This window comes from Sciurus carolinensis, chromosome 3 (assembly GCF_902686445.1).
Source record: "Sciurus carolinensis chromosome 3, mSciCar1.2, whole genome shotgun sequence".
Classification (NCBI taxonomy): Eukaryota; Metazoa; Chordata; class Mammalia; order Rodentia; family Sciuridae; genus Sciurus; species Sciurus carolinensis.
The window spans coordinates 23,592,105-23,617,316 of NC_062215.1; the positions used below are offsets into that span (position 1 = coordinate 23,592,105).

General features: G+C 52.3%; 1 protein-coding gene across 4 annotated transcripts in view; it reads right to left on the reverse strand.

Annotated features, from left to right (window-relative positions):
* The window catches only part of Arhgap23 (Rho GTPase activating protein 23), an 85,216-nt gene extending 64,359 nt beyond the window's left edge, over positions 1–20,857 (reverse strand). For 3 of the 4 annotated variants that reach the window (XM_047544139.1, XM_047544134.1, XM_047544135.1), the window contains exon 1: positions 10,316–10,465. In XM_047544139.1, coding sequence (XP_047400095.1) covers positions 10,316–10,378 — 63 coding nt within the window. In that variant the 5' untranslated portion in view covers positions 10,379–10,465. Of the gene's footprint in view, positions 1–10,315; positions 10,466–20,833 lie in introns of those variants that run through there. The other variant, XM_047544137.1, reaches the window with a different exon arrangement.
* Between the last annotated feature and the right edge of the window lie 4,355 nt (positions 20,858–25,212).

A 25,212-nucleotide genomic window follows, 5' to 3' on the forward strand; every position in this document is an offset into this window, starting at 1 on the left:
TACAGTGGGCACACCTGTAATCCCAGACATTTGGGAGATTGAGGCAGGAGGATCACAAGTTCAAGACCATTCTCAGCAACTCAGTGAGGTCCAAAGCAATTTAGAGAGACCTTGTCTCAAAATAAATAATAAAAAGGGCTGGGGGATATAGCTCAGTGGTAGTGTTCCTGGATTCAATCCCCAGAATTAAAAAATAAGTTCCTAAACATGGGCTGTGGGTGTAATTCAGGGGTAGAGCACTTGCCTAGCATGCGTGACATCCTGAGTTCAGTCCCCATTGTGGGGGCAGTGGGGGATTCCTAAAGAGGATTAGAAGGAACCAGGGTTTGAGTCCCAACTCAGTTCCAATTTCCACCTGTGTCCTTGGGCAAGTTACTAATGTCTACTCGGACATCCCAGCAAATATCTCTCAAGCATTGGCAAGTCTCATCTCCTCAGTGAAGTCTCTTGCCCCCAGAGCTGGAGCATCTCAGAGTAGGAAGGGCTCAGTCCATGATTACTGATAGAGCCCTGGGGTCCTCCATACTACTCAAGAGCAAACCCAGGCTGCACACAGTCTCAGAGAAGCAGAACGTAATCATACTCTACATTCACCATTGATTACATCTTCCCCTCTCCTTCATTATGCCCACCCCTACTTGAATTTCAGGGCTCAGTTCAGGGAAGGCAGGTCCCCAAAATGGTGGACCTACCCAGGTTCCTTCTTGTCAAGGAATAGAGCAGAGACCACAAGGACAGGATTAGAATTCAGAAAAGCCCAGTTTCATTTTGTTTTAGATTTTTTTTTAGTTGGCAATAGGCCTTAATTTTATTTATTTATATGCTGAGAATCAAACCCAGTGCCTCGCACATGCTAGACAAGTGCTCTGCTACTGAGCCACAACCCCAGCCTTATTTTATTTTATTCCATTATTATTGATTTATTTGTTTATTTTTGTGGTACTGGGAATTGAACCCAGGGGCATGCTATCATTAAGCTATATCCTTATTCCTTTTTATTTTTTTCCTTTTGAGAAAAAGCCTCACTAAATTGTTGAGGCTGGCCTCACACTTACAATCCTCCTGCCTCAGCCTCCCAAGTAGCTGGGATTACAGGTATGTGCCACCACACCCAGTTGGGACCTGGTTTTAAATTTAGATAACCTTAAGTGAAGCTATTTACCCTCTTAAGATCTTCTTTCTTGCACCTATAAGTATGCAATCACCTCATGATGGTCCTTGAACATTGATCAGAAAGTATTTCACTAAAAAATTCTCAACTTGGGAGTTGGGGGTGTAGTTCAGCAGTACAGCACTTGCCTAGCATGTGCAATGCGCTGGGTTAGATCTCCAACGCAGGGGGGAAAATCTTCAAATTAACAGTAGCCTTGGAAAGAGGAGATGAGAGAAAGGAGATTAATCATATCACCAATGTTTTTTAACCAACCTGTGTGGCAATTCCACCCAGCAACTCCACTTCCATCTTTAAACTTTGGTCAACACATTGTGACCACATGCTGGCTCACACAACATCACAGGAAGACAGTAGACAGTAGCCTATATTTGCAGTACAGGGACCTTTTTTTTTTTTTTTTTTTTTTTTTTCGGTGGTGGTGCTGGGGATTGAACCCAGGACCTGGCAAGCACTCTATCAACTGAGCTATAGCCCCCGCCCAGATGGGACCTTTTTAACACTAACGTTTTGGGAAGGGGAGCCACAGGGAACACTCTGAATTGGCAGGTAATGGAAATGCAAATCTCACAAGTTATGTTTATGAAACCTTAGTGTAGACTTTTTGTCCCACTTTTGGACAGTAGGAAAAGCAGAAAAGGCCCACTGTGCGGGCAGGGCTGGGTCTTATTCATCCAGGTCACAGGAGCCAGAGAGCACCTGGAACAGAAGGGCATGAGAGTCATGGCCACCCACCCACTAAAGGCCCTTTTGCTTTAAGACCTGGTTCAGTGGCTGATTTACCCAAGCACAGAGCCTCCCATGGCCCCTGGCTGAAATTATGGAGAGAGCAGGAGGGATACCTTATGCCAGCCTTGCCTGGGAATGTCCTCAGCACCCCCAGGCCACACTTAGTCTCTCAGATGAATCTTCCCTTAGCACTGGGGACCCAAGTCTCTGGAAGCCACTGAAGGAGGAAAAGGCCAGGTGGGGAAGGAAGAGGATCTTTCTCCCTCTCACCAGTAGCCCCGGCCTCGTAGTATGTTTCCTGTGTTCCCTGCTCCCCTGGGCGCTGGGCCCAGGCTCAGCTGCCCCTGCACACTCCCCACATGCAGCAGGTTGGAGGGGCTCGGGGCCAGGCTTCATTAGACTAATGAGGGCGCAGCTCTGCGGATGCCAGCACAAGATAGAAGGGAGCACCGGAGTGGCCCCTAGCCCCTCAAGCCTCCACCCTCTTGCCCTCAGCTCCTCCCCCGCTCATAGGGAGGAACAAGGGGGGGCATGCCTCTGGAAGACAAAGGGAGATTAGAAGACTCTTCCCAAGTACAGCAAGGACAGTCACGCATCCTTAATGACGGGGATATGTTCTGGGAAAAGTACCACCGGGTGATATCATCGCTCTGTGAACAGCAGACTGTACTTACACAAAATAAGGCAGCTAGAACGTCACCAGGCGATATAATCTCATGGGACTACTAACATACACATGGTACCTCGCTGACAGAAAGGTGACGTGGCGCGTGACTGTACAGTGTCATGATGCCAAGGGGAGATGGGGGTGTGGGGGCATGAACTAGAAAAAGCATTAGGGTAAAGCAGGGTTCTCACCTGGGCTGCCCAAGATTCCCCTGATCCCTGCTCAGTCCAAAACCCCATTTCCCCCTCAAGCCCTGGGAACCTACCAACAGAAACCTGCTGCTTCCTCTCCCACCTTCTGGCCTCTCAGCAGGTCAGTGTGAGGGACTTTTGCCTCCCTGCCATTGTCTCTTCCCTCAACTATTGCCCGTCCCCTCTCCTGTGCCTTGATTCCCTGGGCCCATGCTTTCTATAGGCCCCAGTTTCCCTGTGAAGCAAATGAGAAGACAGGGACAGGGTGGTCTCCATATTCCTCCAGCTGAAACGTACAAAGATGTGTCCTCTCTGGTTGGCCTCCATCGTCCCTCCCTCTCTTTTGCAAAATAATCCAGTTTCTCGACATTGAAAATGAGGAAGCTGTGATAGAGGGTGGGGGTCTCCATTTAATCCCCCTTTCCAGCCCTTCACAGGCTCTGAGGAGCAGAAAAAGTCCAGATGGCCCAGATCCCCACCCTCCTCCTCCCAGGGCTCCTGCATGTCCCCTGACTCCTCCAGAGCTCTTGCACCGTTTGAGGACATGAACCAAGAAGCAGTAGTTGCAGGTTTAGGAGCCCAGCATCAAACAGAATCACACTGGACACTGATGAAAACCAGGCTTAGAGCCAAAATGAACTCTGCTCTTCCCTACAGTGACCCCCACTTGGCACCAAGACCCCCGCTGGTTGTCCTCCCACATGGCTCCCACATGTTCCCCCAGCCGCCACATTCCTCTGACCCACATGCCTCCTGCTGGCCTGCCCGCCCCACAGAGGCCAGCACTGGGACTCTGTCATCCCTTTGCCTTGCCCGAGCTTGTCTCTCCTCCCAGAGATTCAGGGTGAGCTTTGAAAGGGTCACTTCAAAGAGGACCTGCCTGCCGAAGGCCCAGCCAGACCTAGGACTGGCTCCTCGGCCAGATTCCTGGCAGCTGGGGACAAAGGCCCCACTGTTCCCTCGACCCTCGGACGCCCCCAAATGCACTGGGCATAAGAAGTCTTTCTTTCCCCAGTTCCGCTCCTAACAGGCCCGGGCTCCTTGCCACAGGGAGTAGCCCTGGTCCCTCCTTCAGGAGAGACTGGGGGTGGGGAAGAGGGAACTCCTAATTTCCCCATGCCCACCACCATGCACCCAACCTCCTGGGGCACACAGGATAAAGAAGCAGCCTTGGGGCCAACTTCGGGACCAGGGGCCGAGGCTCCTCTTGGCCCTGCAGCCACCAAGCCCTTCTAGGCCTGAAATAGTCCGCCCCTTCTCCCACTCATCAGATCCATACCCATATTTCCAGGCCCCTCACAACTCTCTCCTCTGAAGAGTCACCCAGCTCAAACCAAAGCAGCTACCCTTGGAGGGTCCCAAGAGGCTGGGTGTCTGTCACCCTCGCCACCCAGTCCCCAGTGGCAGAAACCAGGAGAGCGGTCACACAGTGCTGGTCCAGAAGCAGGGACCAGCTTCAAGGTTTTCTGTGCCCAACCCTCACCTAATGCCTGAATTCTCTCTAGTCCTTGTCACTGTCCAGCCTGAGCTTGCCCATTTCCAATGACGGAGGCCCCACTACGCCCAGGAGCTGCTCATTTCTTCTTCAGATTACTCTGACCATAAGGGTCCTTTATATTAAGCCAAAAGTGTGTTCTTATTTCCATTCTTTGATTTTATTGTTTAATACAGTCACTCCCAATATTTGAGATTACCAAATGTCAGTCACTTTACCTGTACTACTTCATTTAATCCTCTCAATAATTTTATTTTTTGGGGGGAGGGGGTACTAGGAATTGAAACCAAAGGCACTTTAACACTGAGTTACATCCCATCCCTGGTCCTTTTTATTTATTTTTTTAATTTAATTTGTTTTTTTAAGTTGTCAGTGGATCTTTTATTTATTTACATGTGGTCCTGAGGATGAAACCCAGGCAAGTACTCTACCACTGAACCACAACTCCAGCCCCATATTTCTTGATTTTAAAACAGGGTCTGAATTGCTTAGGGCTTCGCTAAGTTGCTGAGGTTCAAACTTGTGATCCTCCTGCCTCAACCTTCAGAGTTGCTGGGATTACTGGCATATGCCATTGCACCTGGCTCCTCTCAATACTTTCCAGGGATAAGAAAACTGAGCCTAAGCCAGGTGTGGTGGCGTATGCCTGTGATCTTAGCAACTCAGAAGGCTGAGGCAGGAGGATCAAAAGCTTGAGGTCAGCTTGGGCAACTTAGCAAGACCCTATCTCAAAATAAAAATCGAAAGGACTGAGAAGGTAGGTCAGTGGTAGAACACCTGTGAGTCCAATTCCTAGTACTGAAGGGGAAAAAAAAAATGTAAGAAAGAAAACAGGCTACAACAATGAAGTAAGTTGTCCAAAGCCACGCAGTGAAAAGGGGTAGAGTGGAATCTAAACCTCCACAGGCCGAAGCGGGGCCCCAAGACTCGCCCACAGGGTGCTCCTGCCTCCTGTGCCAGGCCGAGGCCACTCATCTCTCATGGCTGGCCCGTCTGTGACAGAAGGTGACTGGATCTCCCACACAGCCCATTTTGTCCTGGCCAGATCCCCACCAGCCTTTATCAGCAGATGAACTGTAGCCTGGAGACAGTGACTGACTAATGTTAATTCAAACCAGCGAACGGGGAACAAAAAGGAACAGGGCACCTGCCCAGGTGCATTAAGGCTTGGAGGAGGTGGAAGGGCATGTCCTGGGCCTAAAGTGTAGGACTGAAGCTGGCTGGAAATCCAGTGCTCCCGGTGTAAGACAGAATTGATAGCATGAGCCAAGGGTGAGACTCAGGGCAGTGCACCTGCCCGGTACTCGCAAGGCCTGGGCTCCATCTGGAGCACCACAGAAATAAGATAGAAGAATTAACAGCTATGATGGGCCCTGCCCTAAACCACTCAGGCCACTCCACCTTGACAGAACCTTCCACCACAAGGTGATGCGTTGAAACTGAACATTTCAGGACCAAAGAACTGAAAAAGGAAAAGGCCTCTTTGACTCAACCTGTCGTCTTTCTCCATGTGCCCATTCCTCAGCACCATCTCCGAAAACTCCAGGGGAGGAGGGGAGGGAAGAACAAGAGAGAAACCAAGAGACCGGGAGAGCCCTGGTGGCCTTCATAAGCCTTGGAGAGCAGTGGTGGCAGGGGCATGGGAAAGCCCACCCTCCCTCCTTGCTCAGGTGCTCTTGGTGCAGAAAACACAGTGAAGCACCCCAGGCAGCCTTCCAAGACCCCAGCCCAGGCACGGCGGCTCACACCTGTGATCCCAGAGACTCAGGAGCCGAGGTAGGAGGATCACAAGTTCAAGGCCAACCTGAGCAATTTAGTTAGACTCTGTCTCAAAAGAAAAAATAAAAATGGCTGAGGATGTAGCTCAATGGTAGAGCACCCCTGGGTTCAATCCCTACACCAAAAAAAAAAAAAAAAGAATCCCAGGCCCACTGACTTCCTAAGGGTTAGGTTACAGGATTCTGTGGCTTTGTCATATGCTGACCCATCCTTCATGAATTAAGTCAGTCAGTCTGTCAACAAACATTCTCTGAGTACTGGGAGGATGCCAGGCCTCTGTGGATAACAAGACAAACATGACCCCTGGAAGCCACTTGGTATGAGGTTCAAGAGGCGCAGTCAAGTCCTTACTCTGCCATTCATTTGTTGTGCAGTTTAGGAAGCCATGTAACTTCTTTGTGCCAGTTTCTCCATCGGTCAAACGGGATGATGGTAACGTACCTACCTAGTGGTAAGCACTATGTACGTAGTCACTACTATTATTTTTCTTACATTCAGCTCCAGTCCGATGGGGGACACTGACTTGTAGGTGAACCGTTCACAATGCTAGGAAGAGAGCCCGGCTCTGGGCACCCCAGGAAGCCAGGGGAGGGGCTGCTCCTGACTCGCACTTCACAAACATTTATGGAGAACTGCTCTGTGCCAGGCACTATGCTGGTCACTGGGGACACAGAGATGAACAGGACACATTGTCTACTCATCTCTCTTCCTCCCTGCCCTCCCCTCTCCCTCTCAGTGCCCAGTTCCAGCACCTGGCACTGGAGAGGCCACCAAGGACAGAACCATGAAGGGAGAGGCCTGGCCTCAGAGCCTGGTGATCAGAAGTCCTGGGTTCTTATCCACCACCCACAGGCTAGGGGACAAAGGTGTTCTCTGGCCTCAGTTTCCTCACTGCAGCTTGGGAAAGTTGGACCAGATGGCACTCTGGTCCTGACCACAGGGGATGAATATACCCCCACCTGCAAAGGGCTTTACACTTGTCCCAAAGTCCAGTCCCAAGACCATCTCAGCCCGACATCCCACTGAGGCTGTGGGAGAGGAGATGCCCGCCTGGTACAGACTGGCACTGTCCTGCTGACAAGCTGGCACAATTTCCCAAGAAACAGGGGGCCTGGATCTAAGGGCGGGTTGTTTGAAGAGAGTGGGGGTGCCCAGGGAAAGGCAGCGCCAGCTCCCACAGGCCCTATTCATGGTGTTCTCTGGGAGGGTGAGAGAGCAGGATAATTAAAACCGGGCTTTGTCCAAATCCCTGACCAAGCCAATACCTCACCTTTGAACCTCTGCAGCCAACAGAGCAGGGCTGATGAGCCTTTGGAGGGAAAGTGCCAATGGACAGAGCCAGGCCCAAGTGCTGCTGGCTAGATGGGTGGAACGGGGGATGCTGCGGGCTAAATGAGCTGATTCCCTACCCAGCAACCACGGAGGGACATCTGGGGCTTCGCTGACCCTGAGGACAGGTAGAAAGACAAGTAACAAAGGTCCAATTCATCAAGAGGTTGACTTGATTTTGAGCTGTGTCCAAGATGAACCCAGATTCAGGTGGGAGTGACAGCAGGACAAGGAGGGTCCCAGGAAGTCAGGAAGTGAGGGAGAGAGCAGAACTCTGAAGCCAGATCCCCAGGTTCCTACCCTGGCTTGGCCACTTACTAGTCATGCTGTTAGCTCTCTGTGCTTCCGAGTGCTCGCCTGTAAGATGGGGATAACGGGATCTACCTGGTGGTGTGATTGTGAGGATTAAATGAGCCAATCTGTACAAATCCTGTTCCACAGTAATTGCTCTCTCTGTCTTAGCTATCAGCTATACGATTAAAGCAACTCCCCCTTTTTAAAACACAGTTTTCCAGGTACTAATGGACATGCTCATTTGAATATATCTGCATGTAGAATATATCTGGATTTCTACATTGGGATCCAACATCACACAAATTTACCCGGCCCACTACATGAGAGGAAACTTCCCTGAAGCGTGGCTCACAAAGCTCTCCCTGGAAGTTCTCCCAACAATCTAACTGCAATCCATCGCACTGTAAGTTAGTCTCCTGCTGTGTAGTCTCTCTTTTAACTTTACACAAGAAGTCCTTTTTTTTGGGAGGAGGGGGTACTGGGTATTGAACTCAGGGGCACTAGACCACTGAACCATATCCCCAGCCCTATTTTGTATTTTATTTAGAGACAGGGTCTCACTGAGATGCTTAGGGTCTCACTAAGTAGCTGAGGTTGGCATTGAATTTTTGATCCTCCTGCCTCAGCCTCCCAAGCCACTGGGATTACAGGTGTGCGCCACCGCGCCCAGTTAAGTCCTAAGCATCCCTGCAATGAGTAATGGAACTGTCCCCTGTCCTCTCCTGCACTGCCCTACTCTGTAACCAGCACCTGCCCTCATCCCCATTCCCACTTATATCAACAATGCTGTACCTTTTCCCCAGAAGTTCAGGGTTGGCCTGAGTAAGGGGACACAGAAGGCCCACACCAGTCTGTGTACACACAGGTCACATATAAGGCCTGTTTTCCAGGTCCAGTGTCCCTCTGCTTGAGCTGGACTCACAAAAGCCTGCCCCATCTCAGATGAAATCCCAAAGCCACAGTCCTAATATTTTTCCTCTCAGGTGTCATCTTGTGCCCTGACTGCATCAGGAAACTTGGGTTCTAGCCCAAGCAGTGTGGCTGTTGGCTCAGGCCCTCTCTGTAAAATGGGACACTAACACCTACTCTGCCCAGTCACAGGGGGTTCTAGGCCCTTGAATTCAGCATTCAACATAAGGGATCTACTGCACCCATTATTCACAAGGAGAGGGCAGAGCCTTGGACATGGACTGTGGCATTCCCAGCCACCTTGGGGTGAACTCAACCACACTGTGGGCAAGCCAGAGAAGCAGCCAGGGCCCGGGGCCTTTAGGCCATGTTTAGAGGTGAAATGACTAGTTATATAATCAAGATTCAAATCACACACTGATGAACACATCTCTGTGAGAGCTGGTCACTTTTGAGAATGGGACTGTTGCCTGGCAGAAGGGCGAACCATGTGGGATCAAAAGCCATCCACCCCCAGTTGGGCTCAGTGGGGGTGGAGACATAAGGAGATAGAGATGAAGTATGTGTTGTTGGTCGGGGGAGAATCTGAGGGACTCATGCTTAATGACCTCCACCCCCGCCCCCTGTCCATCCTGAATTTCAAGTTTATAATTAGGAAATACACTTTGGCTGGAGTGACGGGAAAGAGAGATGCAGACGGAGTGAGAACTTGAACACATACAGCTCTAGAAAACAGGGGAGACACAGAGTTCACAAAGCACCATTTGCCAGGGCCAACACCTGGGGAGGACTGGAGAAGAGGGTACCTAAAGCCCTTCAGTCCTGTCAAAAGAGGAAAAGGTCTCTGCCCTGACTGGACCCAACCTGGACCCCAAGAAATTTCTTTTCCAAGTTCAGAAAAACTGCTGTCCTACAGCGTTCAGCCCTTCAACTTGGGATGCGGTGGTGTGTGCTGGGATGCTTCAGTAGGACTGGCAGCCAGGCTCAGAGGTCGGGGACTGGCCCTGACACGGGGGATGGGGGCCGGAGGCCCCTGCTGGCCCTTCCCTAGCCTCAGCAGCTGGCAGATGAAAGAACCCAAGCAAAGCAACCCAGCGCTGAGTAATGCCCCTGGCACCCCGCACCCAGACCCACCCACAGCCAGCTGGTGGGAGCAAAGAAGAGGGCAGCCGGCCTCCGGGACTGGGAGTCCCGGGCCTATGTCTCTTTCCACAAACCCCAGCCTGGCAGCCCGTCGTGCGGTTCGACTCCGCAGGGAGCGAGAGTGGCGCAGAGAGGTGGTGTCCCGCCTCCGCGGCCAAGGACGTCCCGCTCCGGGAACCCCCTCCCCCACTCCCTCTCCCTCCAGCTGTGCCGGGGCCTCGCCAACGGAAAACGAAAACTCGGGCAGAGGAAACGGCGGCAGGCGCCCCGCCTGAAAAACCTGGACAAAAGGCGCGGGCCTCCCGCCCCCGCTGCCCGGCCGCAGGAGGCCTGGCACCACCACCCGGGTTGGTGGCCCCTGCCCTGGCAGCCCGGGGCCCGTCCAGCCTGCTGCCTAGCTCCCTCGTCCGTGCCCCTCCGCCCTGGGCAACTCTCCCTCCAGCCCCCTCCCCAGCCCGCACCAGCCGGAGTTCCCGCAGCGATGCCCGTGGTGCCCGCACTGTGCGCCCCAGGCGGTGCCCGCCCAGCGGGGGCGCAGCGACCCCGGCCCAGCCACTGCTCCCTGGCCGCGCCCGGCCGCGCCCCCTCCCGTGGCCCAGCGCCCTCACCTGGGGGGGCCGGGGCTCCGGGCGCGGCGGGATCCCGACCAGGCAGAAGGCGACTCCATTCATCGGGTGGCAGCGGCGGCTCTGCGGCCGGGGCACTGCTGGGGGCGCGGGCAGGGACCCGGGAGGGGCGGGGCAGGGGCGGGGCCGAGTGGGGTCCCCCCCCAGCCCTCCCTCTCGCTCCTCCCCTCCACCACCCGCGCTCTCGACGGGGCGCACCCGCGGCCTTTCCCCCGGGCCTCAAAAGGGTAAAACGGGATGAGACCGAGGTCTGCGCGGGCGGCGGAGCCAGAGGCCGGACGCGGCCTGGCCCAGAGAGGTGGTTCCAGGGAAGCAGCTAATGCGGCCTCCAGGGTACCGGCCTAGATAGACGGTGATCCGGACCCAGGAAAGAGGACAAGGGCACTGAACCTAGAACTAGTACAGGCAGAGGGAGGGAGGGAGGGGGAAGCAGAGAGAAATAGGCATCAGAAGATGGCAAGCGAGAGATCCAGAAACCCAGAAAGCATGAATGGTAAGACAGTTGAGAGAGGCCTCAAAAGTCAGAGACAAAGATGAGGCGACGCTGGTCTGAGAGGGAAAGAGCTTAGGGAACATTCACTCTAGGGACTCGAAGTTGAGGCACAAGAGCTGTTATGGTGCATTTGGGGGGTATGCCCCTCGATCTAGGGAAGGTCCCTTTCCCAGGCAGAGTCCCAACTAGGACCCCACAGTGGTTGGGAAGGGAAGCTGAAAGAGAGGGTGCGGCAGGTGCACCAACCCTTCTAAGTGGCCCGTCTCAAGTCCTGTGACTCTGGGCTCTGGACTGCCCATAGACTTGCTCTGCTGGCAATCCTGAGAGCAAACTCATGCTTTCTTGCTTTGCTCTGAGTTGGGCCCAGAGAGCAAAGATGCTCTGGAGCCGAGGCCCACGCCTGTAATCCCAGCAGCTCGGGAGACTGAGGAAGGAGAATCATCAGTTCAAAGCCAGCCTCAACAACTCAGCGAGGTCCTAAGCAACTTCGCTAGACCCTGTCTCTAAATTAAAAAAATTAAAAGGGCTGGGGATGTGGCTTAGTGGTCGAGTGCCCCTGAGTTCAATCCCTGGTACCAAAAGAGAGGGAGGGAGGGAGGAAGGGAGAGAGAGAGAGAGAGAGAGAGAGAGAGAGAGAGAGAGAGAGAGAGAGAGAGAGAGACCCCCTGGGTCTGAGTCAGCTCTCCCCTCCCCCCAACAGGACCCCTTCAGCTCATTCCCAGACAGTCCAGGGAGGGACAGTCCCTCATCCTTCATTATGCTGGAAAGTTCTTTCTGCTATCTAACTCCCACTTTCCCCCATTCTTGCCTCCTACAGCCTACACTGACCTCATGCTTTATTGCAGTTTTTTTTTTAAATATATTTTTTAGTTGTAGCTGGACACAATACCTTTATTTTATTTATTTTTATGTGGTGCTAAGGATCGAACCCATATATCGCACATATTAGGCAAGTGCTCTACTACTGAGCCTCAACCCCAGTTCCCACTTTCTTGCAGTTTTAAAGTCTGATCAGCCCTAAGCCCCATCCTTTCCCCCTCGATCAGGGTCTGGAACTCAGGTGTGGGTGTTGGACAGACGCCAGTTAGGCCATCCTACTCCCTTGAGCTTGAAGAAGGAGATACTGACTGGTTTTTAAATCAGATGTTTTATTTAAGTCTTCTGCAGTCAGCAGAAAAGAATTTTCTTTTCTAATGATGGAGAAGCAGTTAATGACTCTTCTTCCTTCTCCACCCCTTTTCATCAAGGTCATGTGCAGCCAGAAGTATCTCCTACTTCTAGAAAGTTCTTCCTGCTAGCTAACCGCAATCCATCATACTGCTTGAATCTTCTTGCTTCATCTCCAGCCCAGTCCCTGTTCCTGCCTTTTTCTGCCCTGTAGCTCCAATAGACCAAGGTGTGCTACCACCTGGATGTAGGGGCCCTTTCCAGTGGGAACAAAGGGTTGTCTCTGTAAAGGGGAGGGTTGGCATCAGAAAGCCAGACTTAACTGATGTTGTGAGTTGTGGGGCCAGGGAGGGGAGCCCCGGAGGGCCCCTGGCTCACTTTTTCCAGAGCCTGATGCCTCAGACCCTGCAGGAGTCGATGAGAGGAAATGAGCTCACGCTGACCGGCAGTCCAGTTCCTCCCTCACAATGCACTACACATGCCCTGCACCCCCTCCCACTTCCCAGAAACTGACTCTCCCCCACCCTGCTGCCCTTCCCACCTCTTCCTGCACCTTGACCTGCACCCCCATCCTGCCCAGGCCCTTCCCATCCACCTTCTCCTGGCCCTCTTCTCCTACTCTTCCTGTCTATGGTGGCTCCCCATCCGCCTGACTCTGTCACACTCCTTGTATCCTACCATCCACTCCCAAACCCACTTTTTTCCTCTTGTACACTTTCTCTGGGGTTTGGGACAATAAAGCCCAACATAAGGTGGAACATGTCCTCACCAACAACCCTCCTTATACTCCCCCTCTTTCCAAATCCCTACCCCAGCCTGATCACCCTCCTTCATTCACCAGGGCTTTTGGGAGGGAGTGGGGAGTGAGGAGGGCAGGGCAGCTGCCCCTGGGGACGTGGGGACAAGGCTAGGCTCTTTCCCTAGCTGAGGCCTGGTATTCCCAAATCGCCACTCTATAGTGAGATCCCGAGGAGTGGTGGAAGGCTGGAGAAGCAGAGCACTGCCCCAGGGAAGTGCTTTGAGCTCCTTGGAGCTTCATGGATGGGTCAGGGGTGGGGTGGGGAACAGAAAGGCACTCCAGGGAGCAGGTATATTATCACAGACAAAAGCAGGGAGGCGGGGAGAGCAGGCTCCAGTGGGGACTGTGGGCAGGAAGTGTAGAGAGATGAGGAAGGAAATAGGTGGGATGTGAGGAAGGAGTGACTAGGCCTAGGCACTTAGATTCTAGCCTGGTTTGGGCAAAGACTTTAAGCAGAGATGTGCCAGGTCCCCTCTGGCATGTGACAGGGACAAGAACAGAGAGCAGCCAGCAAGGAGATTGGGGAGGGCGCAGGGGATTTACCAGAGCAAGGAACAACAAATATCAAAGGCTTCTGGGACTTGGTGAACTATTGGGTAGGAAGAAGGAGAGGGAAGCGTCTAGAAAAACTTCAAGGCTTATAATACCAGGTAGACCAGTTGTCTAGGCTGTTCCCAGGGAGAGGGAACTGGCAAGGTGCTGGGATGAATCCTTATATGCATTATTGCAATTAAACCTTTCAAACGCCTATGAAATAGATATTGTTTTATATGGGTAAGGAAACTGAGGTCCAGAGAATGCAGGTCCACACAGGATTTGGAACCAGGCATTTCGACTCCAAGTCCACACACTTAACCTTCAGGCTGAGTTGCCAGTGGAGTAGGGACTGGCGACTTAAACGCTGAAGGGAAGACAGGCTTGAGCTAGAGGCTTAGCTGTGGATGTCTGGTGGTCTCTGAGACCAGGACTGTGGCTCAGTTCCAGAGGGAGCAAAGAGTGAATAGACCAACTATGGGACAGTGCCCAGAGGAGCATCAGCCCTGTAGGGACAGAAAGAAAAGGAGGAGGCACTGAAAAAGACCCAGGGAAAGCAGGCAGTCAGTCAAGTGTTGGGCAGAGAGGGCACCTTCAGTGGGTCGGTGGGGGTGGAGGTCAGACTGCGACAAGGAAGAGCCACCGGGTTGAGGAAGGAGAACAGGCCCAGTGAGAGAGGGAGCAATGTTATGGTTTGGATGTTAGGTGTCCCCCAAAAGCTCACATGTGAGACAATGTAAGAAGGTTCAGAGGAGAAATGATTGGGTTGTCAGAGTCTTAACCCAATTAGTGAATTAATCCCTGATGTTAGGGTGTGGTTGGTGGAGATTGGGATTGGGCGTGGCTTTGGGGTATATATTTTGTATCTGGAGAGTGGAATATCTCTCTCTCTCTCTCTCTCTCTCTCTCTCTCTCTCTCTCTCTCTCTCCTCTGCTTTCTGATGATGCGAGCTGCTTCCCTCTGCCACACTCTTCACTGTGATGTTCTGCCTCGCCTCGAGCCCCGAGGAATGGAACCAACCTCTGTGGACTAAGACATCTGAAACAGTGAGCCCTCGAGTAAACTTTTCTTCCTTTAAAATTGTTCTGGTCAGATCTTTCAGTCACAGCAGGGAACAAACTGACTAAAACAAGCAGGAAGGGGCAGCTCACAGCACAGATGAATCACAAGCAAGGCATATTGAGAGGCAGGTGCCTAGGTGACAGCCTGAGAACACAGGAGGAGAAGGAGTGGGCAAGACAGAGGCCCAAAGGACAGCACGGTAGAGGTTAGAGGGTCCCCAGGCCAAAGTCATTGTCAGGATGAGACCTGTCCTAGGAACTGGTGAAGGGTCTACTGTCATCAAAAGAGCTCTGGAACGAGAGTCCAAAGGCCTGAGTTCAAGTCCCCATTCTGCCCACCAGGTAGCTATCTGGGTTTGAGGAAAAGTACATTCTCTGAATCTTTAGTTTTACCCCCTGTGAGATGGAAATAACTGGGCCTTCTCAGCCTGCCTCTGATTTGAAGCTCACATTGTACTCGATTTGCTCTGGGAGCTGAAGGGAAGAACAAGACACATGCTCCTCCATTTCCGAATGAAGTTTTGCAGCCTCCCCATAAACCCATCGTGAGTTGAAAATATCATAAGTCACAAATGCATTTAATATCCATAACTGATGCAACCCAGCACAGTATGAACGGTTTGCCATTGCGACGGTGGAGGTGCTTGGGATCACATACCACCAGCCCTGGAATGTCAAAATTCAAAATTCAAAGTATGGCTCTCGCTGAATTTGTATTGCCTTCTCACCACTGTAAAGTCCAAAAGTGACAAATTGAACCCACCATAAGTCAGGAACTGTCTATAATGTGTGAAATGTGGGTTACAGGGCCATGAATCTGGCCACAGCACAGGTCCTTCCACCAAAGGACAGAGAGCATCCCCTGGTGGAGAAAAAGAGGAGGGCAAGACTAGAGGGAAGAGCTGTTCTGGATCATCAGCTGTCTGCCAAAGGCAACACTACCCCTTCTCCAATTTGCATCTCCAAAGCAGGTGGGATGCAGTTCAATCAAGTCAAAAGACATTTATTGAGCATCTGCTATATGCAAATTCCTGTGTGGGGTGGTGGAGACAGTTTGATGAATCAGGCGATATGCCTGCCCTCAATAAGCCACTACTCTGGGAATAGTAGGGATGATGCTTTAATGGTGGCGCATGTATAGGCTTAAGCAAAACAAGAGGGAGCCTCCAGTAACCAGGGGAGAAGGCAAGGACCTTGGGAGACAGACAGTGTTTGACCTAGACCTTGATGAAGGCCTCCAATTGGCACAGCCCCAAGCCTCCCATCAACTGGTCTTCATTGAGCACCCTTAATGGTGCTGGGTGGGGCAACGGTCCACTCAGGATAATGCTAGTACCCACTCTTATCCCTGCTGCCACTCTTATCCCTGAAGAGTCCCATGAGAGGAATCCTACCTGAACACCCCTTAGGGAGGGAGGTTAGAGACTCCTGGAAGGTTGGGGCAAAAGGGCAATGGACCCTGCCAAATTTCTGGGATCCCCCAGCCCAGCCACCTCTGGATAGTTGAGTTGGGTGGGAGCAAGAGGTTGCCGCTTCGTTGGGCTGGCAGCTAGGGAAGGGAGCCGCACCCAGTCAGGTCCTGTGTCAGGGCAGAAGGCAAATGAGAGATGCCCCACCCCTGCCACTTGGGAATGGCTGTCCCTCAGGAGACTCATCTTTGGGAAATTATGTCATGGTGTGGGGAGAGGAGGAGGCCTTGGACGGCATCTCTGCAGGCTCCTATGTGCCTCTGGTCACTGAAGCCCCAGTGGTAAGGACTGCATGGACAAACATGTATATGCAAAGCTAAATGATGACCTATAAGGACCATGACATCCCCTAGCAGAAGCTGAGAAACACCAAGATGGAGAGAAAAGGAACTGAAACATGTGGAGCACCTACTGCCACCTACTTCATGTCACCATCTTTCCAAACATATTTCATTTAATCCCCACGATAGCACTGGAAGGTGGGTATCATTGGCCCCACTGTGTAAATGAGGAAACAAGTTCAGAGAGGTTAAGTAACTTATCTAGGATCTTCCAGGTAGGATTCTGGACTCAAGCGAAGTCTGATGCTAAGTCTTCACTCTTTCTACCTCTAGGAGACATCAGGCTAGGTAGTCCCTTCCAGTTCCAGGATGCTGGATTTTATAGCTCTAAGTGAGGACTCTGATTCTTCCTGCTTCTGCTACTGGCCCCCCAGACTCTGCCTAGTCCCCAAACATCACTGCACAAGGACGGGTTTGTTTCATTCTCCATTTTGCCCCTCTGGGTGGGTGAAGAGAGGGGAGAATATAGGACAGGAGAGGAGAGGGGGACATGGAGGAAGGAAAGAGAGGAAGAGAAGGGGAGGGGAGGAAGCAGGACAGGAGAGGCTCCCACCTCCCCCTGGAAGCTCTGGAAATCCCCAGCAGCTGCTCCCCTCTCCTCTCTCTGGCCCTGAGCCAGCCCTGGGCAGAGTGATGGGAGTTGGATAGGGAGAAAAGAGGGGTAGGGCCAACCATGGGGGGAGCCCCTCCATCCCAGTGCCCACTCTACCAGCAATTCCAGCCCCCGTTAGAGATTCCAGGCATGCCCCCTTTCAGGAAACCCTACATGCCAAAAGCCACACATACCATACAGACACACCAGGGAGGGCTCTTGCACTATAAAAGGATTCTTTGCTTTACAAGAAGACCCAGCACATGGGAAACTTAAAATAGGAGCTTCCTCAGTGCAGTGAAAAGCAGTTCTGATTTCCAAAGCACCGCATACACGCCATGTTTCCCGCAATCAGAAAGCAACAGCAGCTAGCAGGGCTGGCATTCTCTAAGGCCTTAAGCAAAGGGGCCTGGCATCTCTAAACTGCAGGTCATCAGAGTTGGCACCTGCAAGGCCTCATAGTTCAGGGGGCAGGCTGGGGACAGGTTGGGCTACTGTGCTCAGAGTTGTCCGAGGACATCTAGAAAGAATCCAGAAAAAGCCTGTGGTGGTGCATGCCTGTAATCCCAGTGGCTCCTCAGGAGCCTGAGGCAGGAGAATCAAAAGTTCAAAGCCAGTCACAGCAATTTAGCAAGGCCCTAAGCAACTTAGCTAGATAGACCCTGTTTCAAAAGAAAAAATAAAAAGGGCTGGGAATGTGGCTCAGTGGTTAAGTGCCCTTGGGTTCAATCCATGGTACAAAAAAAAAAAGGGGGGGCATATGTAGTATTGCAAATAATCTGCACATCCTTCTGCATACTTTTATTTGTTCCGGGGATTGAACTCAGGGGCGCTTAACCACTGAGCCACATCCCTACCCCTTTTTTTATATTTTATTTAGAGACAGGGTCTCACAGAGTTGCTTAGGGCCTCACTAAGTTGCTGAGGCTGGCTTTGAACTCACAATCCTCTTGCCTCAGCCTCTTGAGCCACTAGTGATTATAGATGTGCTCCACCATACCCAGCTTTCTCCCATGTACTTTAAATCATCTCTAGATTATTTATAAAACCTAATACAGGGTGGGGTGTCACATACCCATAATCTCATCAATTTAGGAAGCTGCAAAGAGAATCACAGATCTGAGGCCAGCCTCAGATATTTAGCGAGGGCTTAAGCAACTTGAGATCCTGTCTCAAAATAAAAAGTAAAAAAGTCTGGAGATGTAACTCAGTGGTAAAACATCCCTGGGTTCAATCCCCAATACTTAAATAAATAAATAAAACCTAATAAATGTAAATACTGTGTAAATAACTGCTATATTGTATTGTTTAAGATATAATAAAGGCTGTGGTTGGGGCTCAGTGGTAGAGCACTTGCCTAGCATGCATGAGGCACTGAGTTCAATCCTCAGCACCACATAAAAATAAATAAAATAAAGGTATTGTGTCCATCTGCAACTAAAAAATATTTTTAAAAAAAGATATAATGAGGGCTGGGGTTGTAGCTCAGTGGTAGAGCACTTGCCTAGCAAGTGTGAGGCACTGGGTTCAATTCTCAGCATTTCATATAAATAAAATAAAGGTATTGTGTCCATCTACAACTAAAAAAATTTTTTAAATATTAAAAATATGAGAAAAAAAGTCTAATGTTCAGTACAGACACAATTTTTTTCTAATATTTTCAATCTGTAGTTGGTTGAATCCCTGGACACAGACTAAATGGAGGCCCGCTGTGTGTGGTTTGCTCTGGAATCACCTCTGCCATTTTAGTCATCTCCCATCACCTTACCTCATCTATACATGCCCATGAGTGTAGATGATCAAAATCCTTGCTATTTTTTAAGTCAAAGTAAAATTTATATACAGGAAGTCAGGTATAGTGGCGCACACCTGTAATCCCAGCCACTATGGAGGCTGAGGCAGGAAGATCACAAGTTCAAGATCAGTCTCAGCAATTTAGTGAGGCCCTCAGCAACTTAGACCCTGTTGCAAATAAACAAATAAGAAGGACTGGGGATATAGCTTAGTGGTAAAGTACTCCCAGGTTAAATCCCTAGTACTGGGGGAAAAAAAGAACCTAGGCATAGCTGGCAGGGTTTCACAGATGGCAGGGATTTCACAGCAGTCTGGAAAGTGGATGCATATCCAAGGCCTTGGTGACTCTTTTTTTTTTTTTTTTTTTTTTTTTGGCAGTACTAGGGATTAAATCCAGGGATGTTCTACCACTGAGCTACATCCCCAGCCTTGTGCTTTTTAAATTTAATTTAACTTAACTTAATTTAATTTTAATTTTAATTGAGACAGGGTCTTGTTAAATTGCCCAGGCTGGCCTCACACTTGCCATCTTTCTTCCTCAGCCTCCTGGATCCCTGGGATTATAGGCCTGCACCACTTTGCCTGATCTTCCAGAGACTCTTGATAGAGCCAAGACAGGAGCTGGATGTCCTGACTCTCCTCTCCGGCTGGTCTGTCCTCTGGGAAAGGGAAGAGATTGGCTGCCAGGACAGGTAGGGAAGGCTGGTAAAGGCTAATGATGGGGCACATGGGCCACTTGAACTGTAGGAGACAGGAAGTAGTGGTGGCCCCTAGGCCTATTCCTCCTCCTTTTTTTTCCCCCCTTAATTTAGGTGAAAGTCACATAACATAAAATTAATTATTTTATAATAAATAATTTTATTTACTAAGGCATTTGGCACTCTCCACCTCCTTGCTTTTGTGTGCTCCATTCAGTAATGGCAACAACAGAAAATGAGCAACTGAGTCCCCCTCCCCCTGCCAGGTCTAGTATTCCAAGGAGCTGCCACTGACCATTTAAATTAATGACAGAGATGCCAAACAGACTTGGAGACTAGAGCAGCCCACAACCCCACCCCAACCATCTCACTCAAGGAAGATGCCCAGAACATTTGTGCCTCCCTGGTGCCTCTCTCCAGGACCCCAGAGTTTAGGATCTCCCCATTCCCTGACTCCTTACCATGAACCTATGCACAAAACCCTCTGCTACAGTGTAGGAGGCCTGAGCTCTGGCGGGGAGGGGTCTCAGAGCCCAGGGACCCAGGCCACTAGTTTAGGCTGAGCAGCCCTCAAAAAGCTTGGGGCGAGGAAAGGAGGGGGTCGTGGGTTTGCTCAGCACTTAAAGGCACACCTAGTAACAGAAAAACCCATTTCATCACTCCAGACTCCACCCCAAGACCTAACCCAAGTCCAGACTGGGAAGAGAGCAAGGCCATCCCAGGAGCAGCCTGGTCACTCTGCCCCCTGTCAGCTGCTGCCCCTTCTAGAGCAGGGGGTTGTAGGCCAAGAGAGAGTCCCCCCCAACATGGGGGCTGTCTGGACTTGTCTTCGGAGATGAGAACTCTGACTGGGGGGCCACTACACCCAGCTCTGCACCGTTAGTGCCTGAGTGAAAGAAAGGCAGCCCCCTCCTGGCTGGGACCGCAGTTCTGTATTTGGGGCGCATGTGAAGAGCTAGCCCACCCCATCTTCTCACTGCCGTGAAATGGTGGCAGCAGCTGCTGCAGCTGCCGTAACTGGAAAGGAGGGAGCCTGGCTGGGAGAAGCCCCTTGACGTGCAGGGGGAGGGGCAGTTGTATCTTGAGGTCTCACTGGGGGTCTGGAGGCCAGCACAGTTGTATGGCAGGGAGCCATCCCCCACCCGGTGTCACCCTTCATTCTGCAGAACCTCCACCGCCTCAAGCCTAGGTTCAGAGCACAGAGGCTGGGACCTTCCCGAACGGGGATGGGGGCTTCTAAATGTGGGTGCTCTCTTTCTGGAAAGGGGGTGGAGAGTGCGCCCTTCGCGCGTGCCATCCTGCGTGTCAGCGATGGGGGAATACACACCTGTGTGTGTGTGTGTGTGTGTGTGTGTGTGTGTATGCGTGCTCGCGCGCGCGTGTGTGTGTGTTCACTAGCTCTGTGTCACACCGGCCCCACCCAGAGCTCCCGCGCCCTAACCCCTCCCGTGTGGCAGGGTCCCCTTGCTGTCCACGCGCCCACCCTCACCCGGTCACGACACCCGCAGCCCTCTGCTCTCAGACAGACACCCACACCCCACGCGCGCTGACCTGCTCCATGCTGCGCCCGACTATGCCGTCGTCGCCGCGCTGGCCCCTGGGGGCGCAGGGGGCAGCGTCCCCTCCATGCGCCCTGGAGGGGCAGCTGCACCAGCGACCAAGCGCGAGGACCGCCTGGTGTCGGCAGCCAGAGCCCCCTCCCGGCCCCGCCCCATCCGCAGGCCCCGCCCCTGCGCCCGCCCCCTCCCCCACCCCGGGGCCGGGGCCCGCTCGCACGAGCACTCTTGCCCGCTCACACACAGTCACTCAGTCACACATTTGGGGTCACACAGCTCAGTCTCACACACAGTGCACACATGACCTCATACATCCAGGGCTCCTGCTGCCTGCACACTTGTGCCTGTCCTGGGGGCAGGGGAGAGACGACCCTCTTCAAGGGGAGCCCCTCTCCTCATTCCTGAGAGTCATCGGAGCCAGAAGGACCACGCCCTTCATTTTATAGGCGCCAGAGAGGGGCTTGCCCAAGGTCACCAAGTAGCTTAGTGGCAGAGCTGACCCCACTGTCTCTTAGGCTGATAGGCCACTTCTGAGGTTGTCTGGGAGAAGCAAGGCACACCCACCCACAGAGCCTGAAACACAGGGAAACACTGTGCGCTGCCTGGCTGATGGGAGGGGAGGGCTGCTCCTTGTTGCCAGGGTCCAGCTTACATTCAACTGTGTCCTGAGGCCCTTGCCTGGGGGTGGGAAACAAGGACAGAGATTCCTGTCGCCCACCTAGTGTGCCACGCAGGAGTCATGTGCCAAGCAGAAAGAGGACATAGACCTGTTTATTCACTACTGGAGAAGGGGTATTTAAACCCCCAGATTCACCCCAGAGGAACCTAACTTTGGGATTGTGGGGGTCACCTATCTGATGAAGCCCAAGGAAGTGGCCAAAAAACCTCCATCCCTGTCCCACTGACAGCCCCCGGCAGTGTAGTTCCTGACTGCCCACTGCTGCTGTGTCCTGACCCTGATAGGGCAGGGCCAAACTGAAAGGGGCATCACATGAACAGGCATGTGAGAGGCAGGCATGCTGCCCAGGGCAGAGGTGGAGTCTTCAGCCCTGGTGACCACTGAGCTCCCAGGCCAGTGTTAAGACTGGCATGGAGGTGGCCTCACTTCTCACCAAGCCCTGGCCTCTTCTTCAGCCACCAGAGGGTGAGGGAGAAGTGGATGGAAAACTGAGATGGGGAGAGTTAAGATCCTCAATGGGCCAGACAAAGGGGGCTTTATAGGCTGGGTGTGGGGGGCATGCTGGAGGCAGGGAGACAGGAATGTGGGCTTGAGGCTCCCAGCTCCCGGAAGGCTCATCTTGGGGCTGAAGTTGGACTCCCCAGGTCCTCCCATGTTGTGGCCCCATGAGGTATTGGCAGCTTTGCTCCTGGGACTATAGCCAAGAGTCTTCGAAGGCCCTCACACTTGGCCATCCCTGATGGGGACCCAGGGGGCACTGTCCATGCACTCCCTGTTTTCCCCGCCCTCCTGGGCTATGCCCTCTCTGAGCTTCCCTGCCATGCCCTCTAAGCAGCCTTATGCCCCCTGTCTGCTCCCCAAGGGCTCTGCTGGCTTCCTGAGGAGGGGAGGGCAGACTTGGGTGGGGTCACAAGGCAATGGGGTCAATGGGGCCCTTTGTCCCTTCAGACAAAATCTGTTCTGGACTAAAGAAACAGGAGACAGAGGAGTGCTAGCCAGCAAGCATGTCTGTCGCTCCCCTCCTCCCCCAACTGGCCTCTCCCAGACCCCGGCAGAGCTGGGCCCTGGTTAAGGAAGCCAGGCTCCATTCTTTCCCATTGACTTCCCTCTGGTTCTCTTTCCATGCCTAGGAAGTGAAAGCAAAGAGGAGGTGGCAACAGTAGCCACCTATGCTGAGCCTCAGAAAGGCCTAAGTTCTGGAAATGGGCTTTGCAAGGTCAGGGACAGTCTGACCCCATGGATGCTGAGCTGGTTCTGAGGATGAGACTCCTACTAGCCAAAGCCATGGTGGCTAGATTGCTAAGCCCCAATATTATTTTATCAACATACCCTAGGAACCACCACAGGAAACTTCACAAGCAGAATTCCTTTAAAGGCAAGGGATGGGTTTGAGTTCTTAAAACACACCAAATATATTTTCTCTTCATGTGAAAAATAACTGTACTAATGGATTAAAGCAATATTTCTCAAATATTTGAAAAAAATGAAGATAAGAGATGGGACCATTCATCACCTCTGAACCTGCCTTTGGTGTCCATGCATGCAACCCCCATTCCTTCCTCTCTATGAAAGACTGGACCCCCAATGAGATACTGCTTGTCTATTACTGGCATAGGCCAGGACTTGCCCCAACAGCACTGTCTCAGAGACAGGGAGTGGCATCAGTGCCCAACCCATGTCACTTGATGTGTATCTTATTTTAACTCCTTGATAAAATAAAAAAGAACATACTCTTATCTCTTAATGAATGCCTGGGGAAAATCCCCTTTTAAAAGAAAATGTCTAAGTCTGGTTACCATTGAAATTTCCAACACTTTCTTGCTGAAGCTTTAAGTCACACAAGATTCAAATCCAAGGTCTGCCTCTTGGTAGCCACAAGGTCTTAGGCAAGTATTTGATGCTCCAGCTTCCTCTCTGTGAAGCAGGAATGATAATAATGTGAGTAGAAAGTCCTTGGTCCACATAAATAATCGACAGAGTTAAATGCCTTCCATAGGGCTGAATTAATTCATCTTCTGTTGATTATTATTAGCTTCAGCTCAGCAGGTGACAATTTCTGACCTTCTCACCCAGATCTGGGAGGCCATACCCTGGCTTGCACCAGGTGTTTCTTTGGGGGGAACAGAGTGATGGTGGGCAGTCTCCAGTTTGGTTCTCATCCCTGCCTCCCAGCCTCCTTCCCTCTGTTTGGGGAGGTGAGAGAGTGCCCTGGGTAAGACTGACAAATCCCGGGGTGCCATGGGTCTGGGAGGGGAGGAAGGAGGAGGATTATCCAGGAGGGAGTGGAAGGCAATGAGAGGGAAGGGGGGCAGCAGGCGGCGGGCCCCACTCCTGCACCTGCTGCTCTGAGAACAAAGCCAACAATGATGCAATCCTGGCCGGGTGCAGCTGAGGCTGCCAGGCTGAGAGAGGAAGAGTGGGTGCTGGGGTGGGAAGGTTGTCGGGTGGCAGGGTGGACCCAAGGTGCCTGTGGGTGCCTGACACTGGATTCACAGCCCAACATGTGGCTCCTTCTCATGACTCCTGGCCTCCTTCCAAAGCCTCTCACAGGGACCAGACCCCTCCCCAAACAGGCACAGCCACCTTAGAAGCAGGAGTGACATGATGCAATGAGGACATCACTGCAGGCAGCCTCCTCAGGGGGTGACATCTCCCTGCAGGGAGAAGGACAGATGAGAAACCCAGACTACAGCTGTCTCCCAGGCCCCTGCTGGGTCCTTCACCAGTAGGCCTTGGGTTGCAGGTCTCTGTCCCTACTCCTCTGTCCTGGAGACAAAAGGGCAAAGTCCTCCGGAGAAATTGCATGCACAAAACAGTACATACTGATAGAATTAAATAGAACCCAAGGCCGACCCGAGCCAGCCTGGGTCCCCACATATCCCATTATCAGTCGTCAAGCCAGCCAGGTGGAGAGAAGGTGGCACCCACCAGCCCTGGGAGCCGGGGGGGGGGGGGGGGGGGGGCAGGGGGTCTGCCTCAGCTCTCTACTTTGCCAGGGAACCCAGAGAACAAAGCCTTCCCTCTCTCCCTCCACCTGGAAAGAGGGGTCTTGTCCCACACAACAAGACCAGGTGGAGGATGTGTGATGAGCCAGGGATCCCCAGAGGGCAGCACAGGTAATGGGACAGCAGAAGAGGACCGGAGATGCTGTTTAAGAATATTTAAGCTAAGCCTCGCCCACCACCCAGACCTGAAAATCCTCTGGGTGGCCTAGTCCAGAGGACCGCTAGGTGGCAGGAGAGGCCCAAGGATTCATTGGCTCCACCCACTCGCCGCCGCCCAAGAGCCCGCCCTACCTGACCGGACCTCCCCGGGCTCCTCCTCTCCTCGTGGAGCCCGCCCCTCTGCAGCCTCCGGATAGCGGCTCCTGAAGTCTGGTGTCCTCCCTCCCGCCTTTGGGAAGGCAGAAAGCTCTCTGTTGTTCTCTTCAGAAGACAGCTAATAACAACGCGCAGGATTGTTGCTTGTGGCTGTTTATTGAGTGCTCAAGATGTACCGAGCATTTTACAGGCATTACCTCACTTGCTTACACATGGAGTGCTAATATTATCCTCCCCCTTTTAAAGAGGAGGCAACAAATCAAAAAAGCATCAATGAACTGCTCAAGATCACATAACCAACTGGTAGTGGAACTGGAACCCCCAGTCAAGTTGGCCAGTCCTGGACCGGGCCCTCTCAGGAGTATTGATGGGTAG